The 15615-nt window shown below is 31.4% G+C and overlaps 1 protein-coding gene across 1 annotated transcript; it reads right to left on the bottom strand.

Moving 5' to 3' along the window:
- Positions 1–12405: 12405 nt before the first annotated feature.
- Positions 12406–13574, bottom strand: LOC124929582 (peroxidase 5-like). The gene is made up of 3 exons (XM_047469984.1): positions 13340–13574; positions 13050–13258; positions 12406–12970 (listed from the first exon to the last, which is right to left on the bottom strand). The coding sequence occupies exons 1-3, from the start codon at positions 13556–13558 to the stop codon at positions 12412–12414; spliced, it is 987 nt and encodes a 328-aa protein (XP_047325940.1). The 5' UTR covers positions 13559–13574; the 3' UTR covers positions 12406–12411.
- Between the last annotated feature and the right edge of the window lie 2041 nt (positions 13575–15615).

Raw genomic sequence — 15615 nt, 5'->3', positions numbered from 1 at the left:
GGATAAGGAATTATGTGTATTTATAGTAGGAGGATTTGAACCTAGGAAATGACCTACTCTTTCTTTGGGTTTGTAAAGGACACAACGTGCTGAGTGTTAAGCATGTCTTACTTATTTGGTTGGTCATCACAAAGAACTTTGACATTTATTTTGTTTTTAATTTTCTTGCCTTCAATTTAGGGATTAATAATTTTTATGCACTCCTCGTGAGATTAATTTAACTTATTCAAATGAGTTAGATTCTTAGACTTATTGAAATGATTGACTATAGTATTATCGTGTTTGTTTCTTTGATTAAATAAAATCACGACACTAAGCCTAAGAAATATGTCAACACCTTCCATGTCTCAATCTAGCAATTCAATCATCACCCGAGACATGTTTCCAAAGGACATTGAATAGTGGCTCATAGTTATTCAAGTATTATTAAGGGTGAACAAGATATCGACCTTAACGGCTGACGCGTTTTATCGAACTAATTTTGTCTTCATTAATATATAGGGAAAACAATAGGTACATTTCCATCTAGTATCCATCATTCATAAATAAAATTTCATACTCCCAATGAGGAAATTGACTTTGGACCTGATTGTTGTCTATGAGATTATCGAAGAAGAAATGGAGCAACAGAGTTTCTTCTTCTCCTTTCTGATGTGGTCGATAGTTCCTCGATTGCTGTTATTGTCGGCTACTATACAAAATTGCTTTTACCTACATAGATATTTCATTTTCAATTCTACTAAACTCGATCAAGATCAATATATAAAAATGTTGGCAAACTCTGAAATACTTAATATCATTTTTTTAATATAAATCAAAATAGCTAATTTATCTTTTTACACATCAAGTTCACGGTTTAATCTTTTGTCTTTTATGTATACCTAAATTATTAAATTTTTTATTTTTCTCTTTTCAGGAGTGTATTGAGATGATATATATATGGTTACAGCTAATGCAATGTATGAAATGTAATTGATTTGCTTTTCTTGAAGAAAATGAAGTTCCTAATTACTTCAAGTTCAAGGCAATTATATATCTATTACTCTTTGTAATGAATAATGTTTATATCATTTCTCACTTATTTTAAAATATAAAAAATCTCACCTTTTATACACATTTAATCAATTATTTGTATATTTAGCTTTAAATTTTTATTAATAAATACTTATTTATTTAATTTTTTTAAACCATGTAATTAATATATAAAAATTCGATAATTGAAAAGGTTGGAATAATAGACGAGCTTCCCGGATAATTTAAATTTCTCTATTTATAATATAATAAAAAATACTAAAAACATTTGTAATAGATTACGGACACATGTTTATTTTTTACTGACGTAAATTTATGTGTCAGTAAACTTATTTACCGACGCATATTTATTCATTACTGGCACAAATATATGTGTCGGTAATTCACTTTAACGGCACCTATTTATGTGTCGTTAACTCTCTTTGCCGACGCATGTTTATCTTTACAGTCACACATTTATGTGTCGGCATAAACTTTTCCCGACTCCACTTTTGCTGACACTATAAAAGTCTTTATTTTGTCAAATCTTGATTCTAAGTATGAAATCTAAAAAAAAATTATAATTTTATTCATTGAATAATTAATAATTCTAAAAATATTTAAAATTTTGATTTTGAACTCAAGAAGAAGTGATAGTTTGTTTATGTTCAACAGTAAATAATACTAGGAGTAAGTTCATGTTTCTAGTAGACTATAAATTATTGGAAGAATTCATTTTTGTTTTTGTCTATTTGTTGCTTGATTAAATTTATTGGTATTTATTTAATTAAATAATATATTTCACATTGTTATTTTGTTGATAAGTCGTTTGTATTTTATTTTCTTAGTTAATTATTTTGAAACTATTTAAAAAACATGTTGAATAATTAAAAGAAAGGACTAAATAAAAAAAATAGCTAGCACTAATATAATTTATATTTATTTTGCAGAAAAGAAATAAAAAAAAGGGGGAAATCAAACTACTTAAGTCAAAGGCTAACCAAATAGGCCTATACCAAAAGGGCGACCATTAATGACCTCTTTTCATGGGACCTACTTCGTCAAATGAAGCAACGGAGCCCGACCAGGCACGAACCTAGGTCACCCAGGCCCGAGAAAGGAAGCCCGGACGCGGAATGACCATCGCGCATCTCTAGATCCCCGAAAACAGTTTGCCTTCTTTTTCGCGTGGATAATGACTTAGTCGGATTTTTAGATTAGGTAGTAGAAAAAATCAACTCTGTCTATACTTTATCAAATGCAATAATTCAAAAATCAAAATATCATCAATTAAATTAATCATTTTCCCTACAACTCTAGATCATCCAATAGTCAAAGAAGATAGAATTCAACCGAAGAAGTGACAAGTCATTAGTGACATTTGTCCAAATTCGACTTCCTTAGTGACTTGCTAGCTTGAGCTAGCTATAAAAAGCATCATCTAATTATTATGAAGAGGCCGAGAAAAAAAAAGATAAAAGAAGAGTTCTTAAATGAAAATCCGTCATTGAAGAAAACTTCATAGTTTCTGATTTTTACAAAATTTTGAAAAAAATGAATTATAAGCTATTTTAATTCATAAAAACTTCAATTTGTTTACAATCGACTATAAACTTTCGATTACTTTACAATACAAGTTTCAAACAAATGTAAATTCATACACAGTTCGGTTATTGGGTTATTACAACGGACACGGAAAAGTAAGCACGAATGCCCTTTTCTGAGTGTAACCAAGTTCCGAACCGCAAAACATAATATTTAAAATGTGTTTTAATACGCAAAATGTTTTTCTAATTTTCAAGAAAAATTATGTGACGACTCTACTTCCTAAAGTCAAATTTCCGATTTATTTTAAATATTAAAAAAAATCTAAAATCAAGTCGGAAACTAAAAGACTTGAATAGAATATAAGAAAATAAAATAACACGAGACTTTACCAGTATGATCTAGGTAACTGTAACCCCTGGAAAATTCTTATATTGGAAAAATTCGAGATTCGATAAATTTCTACATCGGTTTTTGTGTCCATAATCTTTTTTAATAAAACATTATTTTAAAAGATTTATAAAAATATGCCATGAAATTTTGAAATTAATTATAACAATAGTTAATTTTTATCAAATTTTAAATAATCTTTTAGATTTAAAATAATCAAATTAAAATTTTATTAAAGAAATCTGTATTTTAAATTAATTGAAAATTAATTAATTTAAAATATTATATTTTTGATAAAAGTCGTCAATTAATTTTCAAAACCAATAAAATTATACGTCTGCAAACGTATTTTTGACCATAGTCTCTTTTTAAGTTTGATATTTGGTAATACTCGGGAAAGAGTTTTTCGCACTATATTCTCTATACCCATTAAAGAACGGTCATTACTTTATAAAGTCTTGACTTTTGAAAATTTAGTTTTATTAAGTTTTATTTAACCAATTATTCTTCGGGTCCTAGACATGCACATATTTTTCTTACATTTAAAATTGTAAAATAATATTTAAATGATGACCTTGAGATTGACATCGATGATGATAAAGAAAGTACCTAAAAAATAACAGTTTCAGGCATTAAGATCTAAAAATAAATCTCAATCAAGCCCTTATCAAAGTACTTTTTATGAAAATATTTCGAAATTGTTTTATATTTTTATAGATTTTTAAAAACTAGTTAGGGGTTCCAAAATTATAAAATAATTTTGAAATTATAAAATTTAAACCAAATAGGCCAAGACCAGTCTCTTCGGTCCTAGGTGTGGATTCCCTCGGTCTTGGGTCGAGATCCCTCGGTCGAGGTGTGGGAAGCTCTTAGTCGGGTGCGTGAGGCTCTTGGTCGGCTGCGGGAGGCTCTCGGTTGGATGAGGGAGGCTCTCGGTTAGGTGCGGGAGACTCTCGGTCTAGTGCGGGATCGGGATCTCAGTCGATGCGGGAGGCTCTCGGTCGAGTGTGGGAGGCTCTTAGTCGATGCGGGAGGCTCTCGGTCGAGGTACAGGAGGCTCTCAGTCAAGGTACGGGAGGCTCTCGATTGGATGCGGGAGGCTCTCGATCCTAAGTTAGAAATCCTCGATTGGGTGCGAGATTCCTTGGTTGGGGTGTGAAGAGATCTCGATCCTAGACTAGGAATTCTTAGTTGGGTGCGAGATACATCAGTCGAGGCCCGAGAAGCTCTCGGTCATGGGTTAGTCTAGGTCTAAGTTTCTTCGGTCGGGTGTAGGAGAGTGTTTGATTTTCTCCGTCCTAGATCGAACCCTAGTTGAGCCTTTGGTCGGACGTCAGAATAACAAACGGTAGGTTTGATGTTTTTGATTGGGGCTTTAATCCTTTGATCCAAGGGAATGAGAAACTTTGCCTAGTCCCAATGATCATTTATAACATTATCATGATGCATCATTCGATCAAGATGTGTCTCACTCAACTCAAACAGTTTTGATACAAAAAACGTGTATTTGAGTTTTAAGGTTTGATGAAGAATATGGAGTTTACCAATATCTTTATTATGCTTCATATAGTTAAATGAAACTAAAATATGAACATTGGATGTACGTTTTAACCAATTCAAGAATTGAAAATTTTATTTTTATAAAAAATTAGATTTTTTATCAAACATGATCGGGATAGCTTATAATTGGTTTGAATATGTTCCTAACATCCTTAAAAACATGTTAGAATGTTTTCTAGGTTACTAGTCTTGAGAACATAAACTTGATTTTGAAAATGTTCTAAATCAAATTTGGGTATTTTTAATTTAAGTTGATTGATCCAGTTTTGTTTCGATAGAAATCTTATAAATGATCATAGGATTGTTTTCCAATCAAGAAACCAGGCAAGCAAACAGTATATAAAACTAGTTGAACTGAAATGTAAAATTTTCAATTTAAAATTATAAATCGAATTACAATATGATTTGAAGTTTACTGTGAGTTGAAGAACACTCATTAACTCTTTTAGAATGCCTAAATCCAAGTTTATAGTCTTACACGAAAATAAAATTTCAGAAAAAACTAGAAGATCTTCAATGGCGGATTTTGTTCGTGATCGATTGAGAGTTTGAGCGTGGATCTCGTGTCTTCGGTTACCCATAAGAGGCTATTTATAGCCTCCCATGGTCGTTTGATCAACCAAGTGACCTTAATTTAGTTAATTGTTTGATCTTCAGCCAATTGCCCGTATATGCAATGATGTTGCCTCAAAGTGTAGGGGAAATGATCACTAGAGTAGGGTGATCATTTCACGTTTTGAACAAAGTCCAATGGTGGAGAAACGAAAGTTACATCTTTGAAAAATCAAATATGGAAATTGTTCTTATCATATTCGTCGTCGCGAGGATGAAGACAAAGAAAGAGAAACGACGTCGTTTTGGGCCAAAGTGCGGACGACATCTGCATTTCGACTACGTTGGGGCATTCCGTTGCATCCGAGCTAATGGCGTTGAGGCACATGTCTGTTGATCTACTGTTGCGCAGAAACATTCCTACTTTTGTTGTAGCAGCTACGCGGTTGGTTGTTGGGCGTTTGATGATAATCCAGCACTCATCCGCTGGTTGTGAGGTCTACTACACTTCTGATTTCGACTGTAGCAGATTCCGACCATTTTTCAACTTTGGAGATTGTTTATTGATTTTTTTTCAATCCCTTTTTGCTATATTTTAACCTAGAAAATATAAAAAAAATATTTTAATAAATGTGACATTTATTTTGCCTATTTATTTTATTTTATTTTTATATTTTTGGGGTTTAATAAATAATTAATTTATTCGAGATAAATGAATATAACATTTATCTTAAATTATTCATTTTAATTCTCTTTTATTTTTTTAAAATTTATTTGAGATAAAATGATTATTAATATTTATTCCAAATTATTTTATTTATTTTTCTTGACCATTATCTTAATTAATTGGGATTTAATTATTATAATAATTAATCCAATTAAGAGACATAGGTCTAAAGAGAGAGCCAAAAAGTGATCTTTTGTGTATAATCCTGCATAATCTCGAATGTTATCAGTTCCGGTACCTACATTTATCGAATTTGAAAAAGAGTCAGAAGAAATGGTTTAATCCTCTTATTTTTAGTTCTCGAACCGAGAGATCCATGAATGGGGACAAATCTATTTCTACTTTTGTATTGTTTTTTATTTTATTTTTCTTAAAAAAATTAGAGGGGTTACCCTTTTTTTAATGAAAAAAAAGTTCAAATCAAAAATAGTTAGAATCTTCCTGAAAAGAGTCTCTAACATGAGACTACACATCTCGCGCACTGCCCCTTCTATTCTAATGGGTTTCGAATAAAAAAATCATTTAGTCGCCCATAACCTGAAGTTGGATAGTTCTCAAAAAAACTAAAAAAAAATCAGATTTCTTTTATTGAGTGGTCTTTAAATCCCTTTCAATATTATATATATACATAGTGCTTCCCTAATTATTTCTTTTGCTTTATTAAAAAAAAACTAGTTAATTTTTACTCTATTCTAATTTGCCCTTTCTACATAAAAATGGAATCTTTTATTACAATAGAAGGAGAAGTGATGATGTGGATTATTCAAGAATCGAAGTCGAATTGAAGAACTGCTGAAACTGTATGAAACCATCACAAGGGTTTATGTATAAAGAACGGGCAAATCTTTACGGGTTGTATCCGAAGACATGGAAAGAGATGCTTTTATGCCAAGAAGTGGATCCCACTCTAATAGCTCCGAATAAATTAAATACGTGCATTAATTGTTGTTTTTGGCACAATTAGAATCCCACATCGGAAAATTATAGGAGTGAAAGAAGTTTCTTAGTATATAAAAGAAACTATATATTCACAATTAGAATAAATCCCACATCGGAAAATGAAGGGAGTTGGGGAAGTTTCTTAGTATATAAAAGAAACTCTCCCCTCTTTGGTTTATTGCACCTAATACTTGTATCTCTTATTCTTTATTAATTGATACCCTTAGTGCTCGGAGACGTAGGCAACATTTTGGCCGAACTCCATTATCAAAATCTGTTAGTGTTCTTTCATTTGTTTTCTTCTTTTGTGTTTCTGTCAGGATTTTTCCCAACAAGTGGTATCAGAGTCGAAGGTTCGTCCTTGGCATGGTGGAGTCTTCAAAAGGGGGTTAACTTCTTTGTCATCCTGGATGAGGACACCGATATCGAATTTGAAGTTTAAGGTGGAAATCTTTGATGGAACTGGGAATTTTGGCATGTGGCAAGGTGAGGTTCTAGATTGTCTTTTTCAGCAGGGTTTAGATGTTGTTATTGAGGTCGGAAAGCCATATGGTATAGAAGAAAAAGAGTGGAGTATCATGAATCGGTTAGCGTGAATTCGATCGTGCATGTCTAGAGAGTAGAAGTATGTTGTGAAGAACGAAACTTCTGCACATAAACTGTGGAAAGCATTGGAGGACAAATTTCTGAAGAAGAGTGTTCAGAATAAGATCCTTATGAAGAAGAGGTTGTTCCGATTTGATTACCAATCAGGTATTATATTAATGAACATATTACTAAGTTTAATGAATTAGTAGCAGATCTGTTAAGCCTTGATGTTATGTTTGAGGATGGAGATCTTGCTTTGATATTGCTATCGTCCCTTCCTGGTGAATTTGAACACTTAGAAACAACGTTACTTCATGGGAAGGGAAATGTTTCTTTTGATGTTGTAAGTTCTGCTTTATATAGTCATGAATTGAGAAAGCATGACAAAAGGAAAAACAAAATAGGTACAGCAGATGAAGCATTGATGGTTAGGGACCGTCAGTAAAGCAAAATCAAAAGGGAAAAGATGAAGATTTGAAAGTAGAGTTGCCAAAGATGAATGTGCTTTCTGATGTGAGAAAGGACATTGAAAGACTAACTGCCCAAAGTTGAAGAAGAAAGAGAAAGATTCTGAAGATGCAAATATTGCAAAAAAACAAAGGTGATGCAGATTCAGAATACTCTTTATCGATGTCACACACAACATCACATTCTGATGTGTGGATATTGGACTCAGTCTGCACTTATCATATGACACCAGTTAGAAAGTGGTTCTTTGACTTTAAGGAACTAGATGATGGAGTTGTTTACATGGGAGATGCTAGTTCATGTAAAATAAAAGGAATAGTTTCAATTAAGTTGAGAAATGATGATGGATCCACCAGAATTATCAGAAATATTTGGTACATACCGAATATGAAAAAGAATCTCATTTCTTTGGGGGCTTTGAAGTCAAAAGCCTAAATGTGAAATTGAAAAATGGAGTTCTTAGGGTAATCTCTAAAGCGCTAGTGATGTTGAAAGCTATCAGGAAAAATAATAATTTGTATTACTATTAAGGTAGTACAGTTAATGGGACAGCAGGTGTATCAACTTCCGGGAGCAGTAAAGAATTAGAGGCAACAAAGCTATGGCATATGCGATTGGGGCATGCTGGTGAGAAATCTATGCAAACTCTTGTCAAACAAGGATTGTTGAAATGTACAAAAATTTGTAAATTAAATTTTTGTGAACATTGTATTCTGAAAAAACAAAGGCGGATAAAATTTGACACTGCTATCCATAACACCAAGGGTATTTTGGACTATGTGCACTTAGATGTCTAGGACCTGCCAAGACTCCTTCTCTTGGAGGTAGACATTATTTTGTTACTTTTATTGATGATTTTCCAAAAGAGTATGGGTGTTTACTATGAAGAACAAAGATGAAGTGTTTGAGATTTTTCTTAAATGGAAAACTCAAGTTGAAAACGAGACAGGAAGAAAGATCAAAATTCTCCAGACTGATAACGGTGGAGAATACAAGAATGATCCATTCCAGAAGTTATGCCAAGAGTGTGGCATAGTTCGACACTTCACAGTCAGAAAAACACCACAACAGAATGAAGTATCGTAATGTATGAACATGATATTGGTGGAGAAAGTTCGATATATGTTGTCTAATGCTGGGTTAAACAGGAAATTTTTGACAGAAGTTGTGTCATACGCTCAACATTTGGTAAATCGCATACCATCATCTGCACTTGGTGGCAAGACTCCGTTAGAGGTATGGTCTGGAAAACCTACAACTAATTATGATTTTTTGAATATTTTTTGTTCTACTGTATATTATCATGGAGTTGAATCAAATTTGGATCCACGAGGAAAAGACTCTTTTTATGGGATTTACTACTAAAGTTAAAGAATATTGTCTCTGGTGTTTGAATGCAAAGAAAACCATTATCAATAGAGATGTTATTTTTGATGATTATTCAATGTTGAATAAGGTAACACTAGACAAGATTGATTGTACTCCGCAACATGTGGAGTTTGAGCAGATAAAGATAAGCCCAACTATAGGTGACTCTCCGACGACAGACGAAGAGTTAAACAAATAAGAGATTCCGACCCAATAACCTTCAGAACAACGTGAATCAATTGTTGTGAATAGGCCAAGACGAGTTATTCAAAAACCAGGTTGGTTTGTTGACATGGCGGTCTATGCACTTCTAGTCGTAGATGATGTTCCATCCACCTTTTCAGATGTCAGTCGAAGTACTGAAAATGGAAAAAGAAAGGTCTTATGGAAGATGAGATGCAATCTATTCAGAAGAATGAGACATGCAAGTTGACGCATCTACGAAAAGGGAAGAAGACTATTGGTTATAAATGGATCTTTTCTAAGAAAGAATGATTTCTCGAAAAATTTAATGTTCGCTACAAGGAAAAATTGGTAGTTAAAGACTACGCTCAAAAGGAATGAGGTGATTATAATGAGGTACTTTCTCCTATTATTAAACACTCTTCCATTGGAATTTTGTTGGCATTGATAGCGCAGATGAATTTGGAGCTAGCTCAAATAGACGTGAAGACCGTAGACATACACGGTCATTTGAACGAGGAAATCTATATTTATCAACCAGATGGATTCAAAGTTGCAGATAAAGAAAATTGGGTTTGCAAGTTGAACAGATCATTGTACAGGTTGAAGCAATCATCTAGACAATGGTACAAACGACTTGACAAGTTTATGATTGAGCACAAGTACACAAGAAGCAGATTTAGTTCATGTGTGTATTTGCGCAAACTGCAAGATAAGTCTTATATCTATTTACTCTTGTACGTTGATGACATATTAATAGCATCAAAGAGACAATATGAAATTGACAAATTGAAGGCTCAATTGGGTAAAGAGTTTGAGATGAAAAACATGGGAAAAACCAAATCTGAACCTTGTTTAGATTTGGTAAACATATTCTGCGTTTGAGTCGGCACTGAAGAGCGCCAATTGGAAGCACTGAAGAGCTATTTTTAATATTGAATATTAGTATTTGGATATTGTGTCAAGGTGGAGATTTTTTATTTTTGACACAATTAGAATCTCACATCGGAAGATTATGGGAGTGAAAGAAGTTTCTTAGTACATAAAAGAAACTATATTCATAATTAAAATAAATCCCACATCGGAAGATGAAGGGAGTTGGGGAAGTTTCTTAGTGTATAAAAGAAACTCTCCCCTCTTTGGTTTATTGCACTCAATACTTGTATATCTTCTTCATCATTAATTGATACCCTTAGTGCTCGGAGACGTAGGCAACATTTTGGCCGAACTCCGTTATTAAATTATGGTAGTGTTCTTTTATTTGTTTTCTTCTTTTGTGTTTCTGTCAGGGTTTTCCCCAACATTAATGACTAATCTTAAGGGAAAAGGTCGAGAAACTCAACGCCATGTACGGTTCTGGAATAACGACGGTAATAGTGATGTTATCACTGACTATGATTATCTAACAGTTCTTTCGATTCACTCGTGGGATCCGGGTGGTCCAGAGGGGACCTCCGCGGCTTGATCAACCAAGTGACCTTAATTTAGTCAATTGTTTGATCTTCAGTCAATTGTCCATATAGGCAATGATGTTGCCTCAAAGTGTAGGGGAAATGATCACTAGAGTAGGGTGATAATTTCACATTTTGAACGAAGTCAAATGGTGGAGAAACGAAAGTTCCATCTTTGAAAAATCAAAGATGGAAATTGTTCTTATCATATTCGTCGTCGCGAGGATGAAGACAAAGAAAGAGAAACGACGTCATTTTGGGCCAAAGCGCGGACGACGTCCGCATTCTGTCTATGCTGGGGCATTCCGTTGCATACGAGCTAATGGCGTTGAGGCACATGTCTGTTGATCTATTGTTGCGCAGAAACATCCTACTTTCGTTGTAGTAGTTACGCGGTTGGTTGTTGGGCGTTTGATGATAATCCAACACTCATTGGTTGGTTGTGAGGTCTACTGCACTTCTGATTTCGGCTTTAGCAGATTGCGACTATTTTCCAACTTTGGAGCTTGTTTGAAATTGATTTTTTTTTTCAATCCCTTTTTGCTATATTTTAACCTAGAAAATATATTAAAAAAAAATAATAAATGTGACATTTATTTTGCTTATTTATTTTATTTATTTTTATATTTTTGGGGTTTAATAAATAATTTATTCGGGATAAATAAATATAACATTTATCCTAAATTATTTATTTTATTTCTCTTTTATTTTTTTAAAATTTATTTGAGATAAAATGCTTTTTAATATTTATTCCAAAATATTTTATTTATTTTTCTTGACCATTATATTAATTAATTGGGATTTAATTATAATAATAAATAATCCAATTAATTATTACAATAATTAATCTAATTAATTATTTAATTATTTTAATTTTATTTACTCAAAATAATTTATAAATTGAATAACAAAAATATTAGTATTTACCGCCAACTCTTAAATTAGTTAAACATTTATATTTTAAATCTTATTATAATAAAATTTAAAATAAATGAAAAACTTGTACCCATTTATTTTGATGTTATATAAATAAATAATTATGATGTTATATGATTTAAAAAACAGTTGAATTTATATTTATAAATTTGAGAAACTTATTATTTATGTAAATAAATGAATTAGGTAAATGATTTAGTAAATATGACTCCTTTTAATGTTAATTTATTTATTGTTATTATTTAATTAAATATATATATATATTTAATAGGAAGTTCTGTGAGTTACTAAAGAAGTTTCAAGTCATATTTGGTCAAGAAGAAAAATAAATAAAATAGAAACTAAAAATTCTGGATTTTATAAATATATAACTTTAATCAGCTAGATTTTGACTTTCTTTTTCCGTTGTTTATTTATTTATTTAATTTAGTAAAATTTTAAAAATAATTCATATAAAAAGCATGTACACAACACAAATAAACATGTGAAAAAAAATATTATAAGCAAATTTGATAATATGGAGTGCAACCTCTGTTACATAACCTGCAGGAAGCTTAATAAATTATTCTCCAAAAATAATATTAGAATCCTATTCAGCCAAGAAGAAGATTCCAAAGATTGATGAAAAGGAACTCAATAACAACAAAAGGAAATAGAATTGAAGAAAATGCTTGATATGTTTGCATGAATGGGTCAGTTTCTAAAATGGCAGTTAAGCCTTATCTGGCCTTTCTTCCCGGTAAGAACACCAATCTTACCCATCTTGACCATGGCAGCAGCAAATTTCTTAGCCCAAGTCGACCCAGATCTTGCATTGTTCAGCACCGCCTTAGCCGTGGATTTAGTGGTTAGCATTGTCTGATCAGACGTAAGTAATCCCTTGTTGGAGATCACATCAACGTAGTACAAGTTGTCCAACCGGTTTGGAGTCAACGGGTCTTGATTCACCGTGGGGTCAACCGAACCGGTTCCGTTGGCGGTCTGAGGAGGGCAAATTCTCCTTAGCGTTTTGGCGTAAGCTTCGTTTAGGGTGGGGTCAACGGTTGGGTAGAGGCGGGAAGCAAATGAAGAGCAGTGACTGATCCCGATGGAGTGAGCCCCGGAGAGGGTCACCATCTCGTCGGCGGAGAAACCCTTGCTTTTGAAGATCGCCGCGTTCTGGGAAGCGTTGAAGAACGGGGGAGGGAGGTTTCCGGGAATATCGTTGGCCAGTGAGGTGTTGCCATCTCGACGTCCGGCAGGAACCTCGTACCTGTTAATAGTAGGCATTGGAATATTAATTAATTAGCGACGGATAACATTAATAAAATGAGTATTAATGAATTAATTACCAGATATTTCCGAGCTTGTAAACGCTATCGCGGGCAGCAAACGCAAGGATGTCAGCACAAGAGACGGTCCTTGGGCACACTCTTTCGAGAATGGCTTTTGCGGCATCGATGATTTCAAAACCTCTTAAGCTTGGGTTGTTGGCCGGATGGTCCTTTTCAGCTGCCGGACCTCCGGGCAATGCATCCAACAATACTGAAGCATCGCAACCCTGCATTTCGCACGTACACATCCAATTTCAAATTGAACCTATATCTTATTCATAAACATGATTTTGATTTGGGATTCTTACCCTAACAAAGCAGTCGTGGAAATGGAGTCTTAGAAGGCCAGCTCCGAGGCCAGGATTCTTGGAGATGAACTTGTTGACGGCGTTCCTTATAATCTCCTCGGCAGGTGGGCAAGTGCGTCGGTAGAATCCCACACTAAATGAGCTGCTGCATGATGCGACCGAGAGTAATGTCAAGCTGCAAAGGAGCAAAAGTTGCACACTCTTGTTGTTGATCTCCATTTTGTTCTTCCCCAAGGACTTATTGAACTTTGGAAAATTGAAGTTTGTGAAGAATGAAGATGGTGATGGATAAGGAATGATTATATGTATTTATATATGGTGGGAGGATTTGAACTAATTGGGAAATGACCTATTATTTATTTAGCTTTGAGTTTGTGCTAGACATCATGTTGAGGTGTTAGCATGTCTTCCTTATTTGGTTCACCATATTTATCTTTCGTTATTAGTATCTGACCTCTAATCAAACAAATTAATAATCAAGCTTTATATATATACACTTGATATTAAAATTAGTTAAATCATTATTTTATCCTTCTCTAACCCATGTTTGTACTAGGTGGTTCAAGTTGACATTTGATCAAGTCTTTGTTTCCCTTATTAATATACAATAGGAAGATTAATCAAACAATTTTAAACTCCTCCAAATTTAATCTAATTAATGAGTAGAGATAAAGAGAAATTAAAGTTTACTTGAAATGAGTTGGGATGATATTTGTATCATGATCTCACCCATTTTGTCACAAACATTAATAAATACAATTAAATATATAACATATATATTTATTTATTTATTTTTATATTTTATTAGAGTTTTAATTTTATTTTATAATAATATAAATTTTTAATATATATTATAATATATAATATTAAAAATTATTTTATTAAATAAATTTTTATTTATTTTAGAGAATATGGTATAGTTGGGTTGTGCACTATTCTCTGAAATCAAATTGAATGAAAATGATAGTAAAAAAATTTTAAAATAAAATGAAACATAGATGATTAATATATTTCACATTTCGATCCTTCCGCCCATTGTCATTCCTACTATTAAGATTAAAATATGAGTTTTTATATGAGACCCCCAAATGTTGTTGCTTCATTTTTATTAGGTTACTCTCCCAGCAAGATTATATGCAAAATAATTTTTAAGGCAGTCTTTTCTTCAATAAACATTTGCACAAAACACTTTACAACCTATTAATATTAGGGTTTTCAACACCTCTTTATAAAAATAGTTTAATATTTTTAATTTGGATATTAATTGAAATCAAATAATATTTTAAAACTTCTCTCATATTTTTCAAATCTTTTTATATGGTAAAATCAAACAATACTTTGAAATGAAACAATAAATTTGCTATTTCCTTTTCTTTTGTGTAGCTATTAAAGCAGTGTACGCGGTTGAGGATCCAATTATGTTCTTTGACAAGAACTTAAAATAATAAATTGTTACTTAATTAAAACAAAATAAAATTACATTTTTTTTAGTAAAATCTAAATTTCATTTAAATTAGTAAAAAATATTTTTAAAAATATTAGTTATATATAATTAAATATAAAAATTAATAATAAATAAATAACACAAACAAAGTTACAATTACATAAATTTATTCCATTCATTTATTTGAATAATTAATCAATATTTTTAATTTATAAATATAGATTCATTTTATTTTTGTAAAATCATAAAATTAAACTAATTTATAAACTACTACAATTTTAAAATCATAAATTTAAAATAGGAAGAGTTTAACTAGTAAAATTTTAAAATATTAAGTTTAATTAGTTTAATTTTTTAAACAAAATATTTTTTAAAATTATAAATTTAAAATATTAAGAGTTTAATTAGTTTAAAATTTTATTTAAAAACAAAATAATTATCTTTAAATCTATTTGTGTTAGGTGACTAGAATCAGAATTAAAATTTTGTAAATCATTTAAAATTAAAAATTTTAAATTAAAATTAAAATTTCAATGAAACTATTTTTAGTCTGGAATTATAATTTCAATATTTATTTTTTATATATTTTTAAATAAAATATTATTTTTTGAATTTAAAAAATTAAAAAATATTTATTTTTGAATTTAGGAGATTAACATTTGCATATTTTTATTTATTTTGAATTTATAAAATTAACATATATAATTTTACTTTTGTTTTTGTTTGAATTAGAAAGTTAACTTGTCACATTTTATTTAATAAGAATGACAAAATCTATTAGGAAATGTCAATTGTAAACAAATATATTAATAATTTATATTTAAAATTTTTT

Source organism: Impatiens glandulifera, chromosome 3 (assembly GCF_907164915.1).
Source record: "Impatiens glandulifera chromosome 3, dImpGla2.1, whole genome shotgun sequence".
Lineage (NCBI taxonomy): Eukaryota > Viridiplantae > Streptophyta > Magnoliopsida > Ericales > Balsaminaceae > Impatiens > Impatiens glandulifera.
This window is presented reverse-complemented; position numbering and strand designations above follow the sequence as displayed.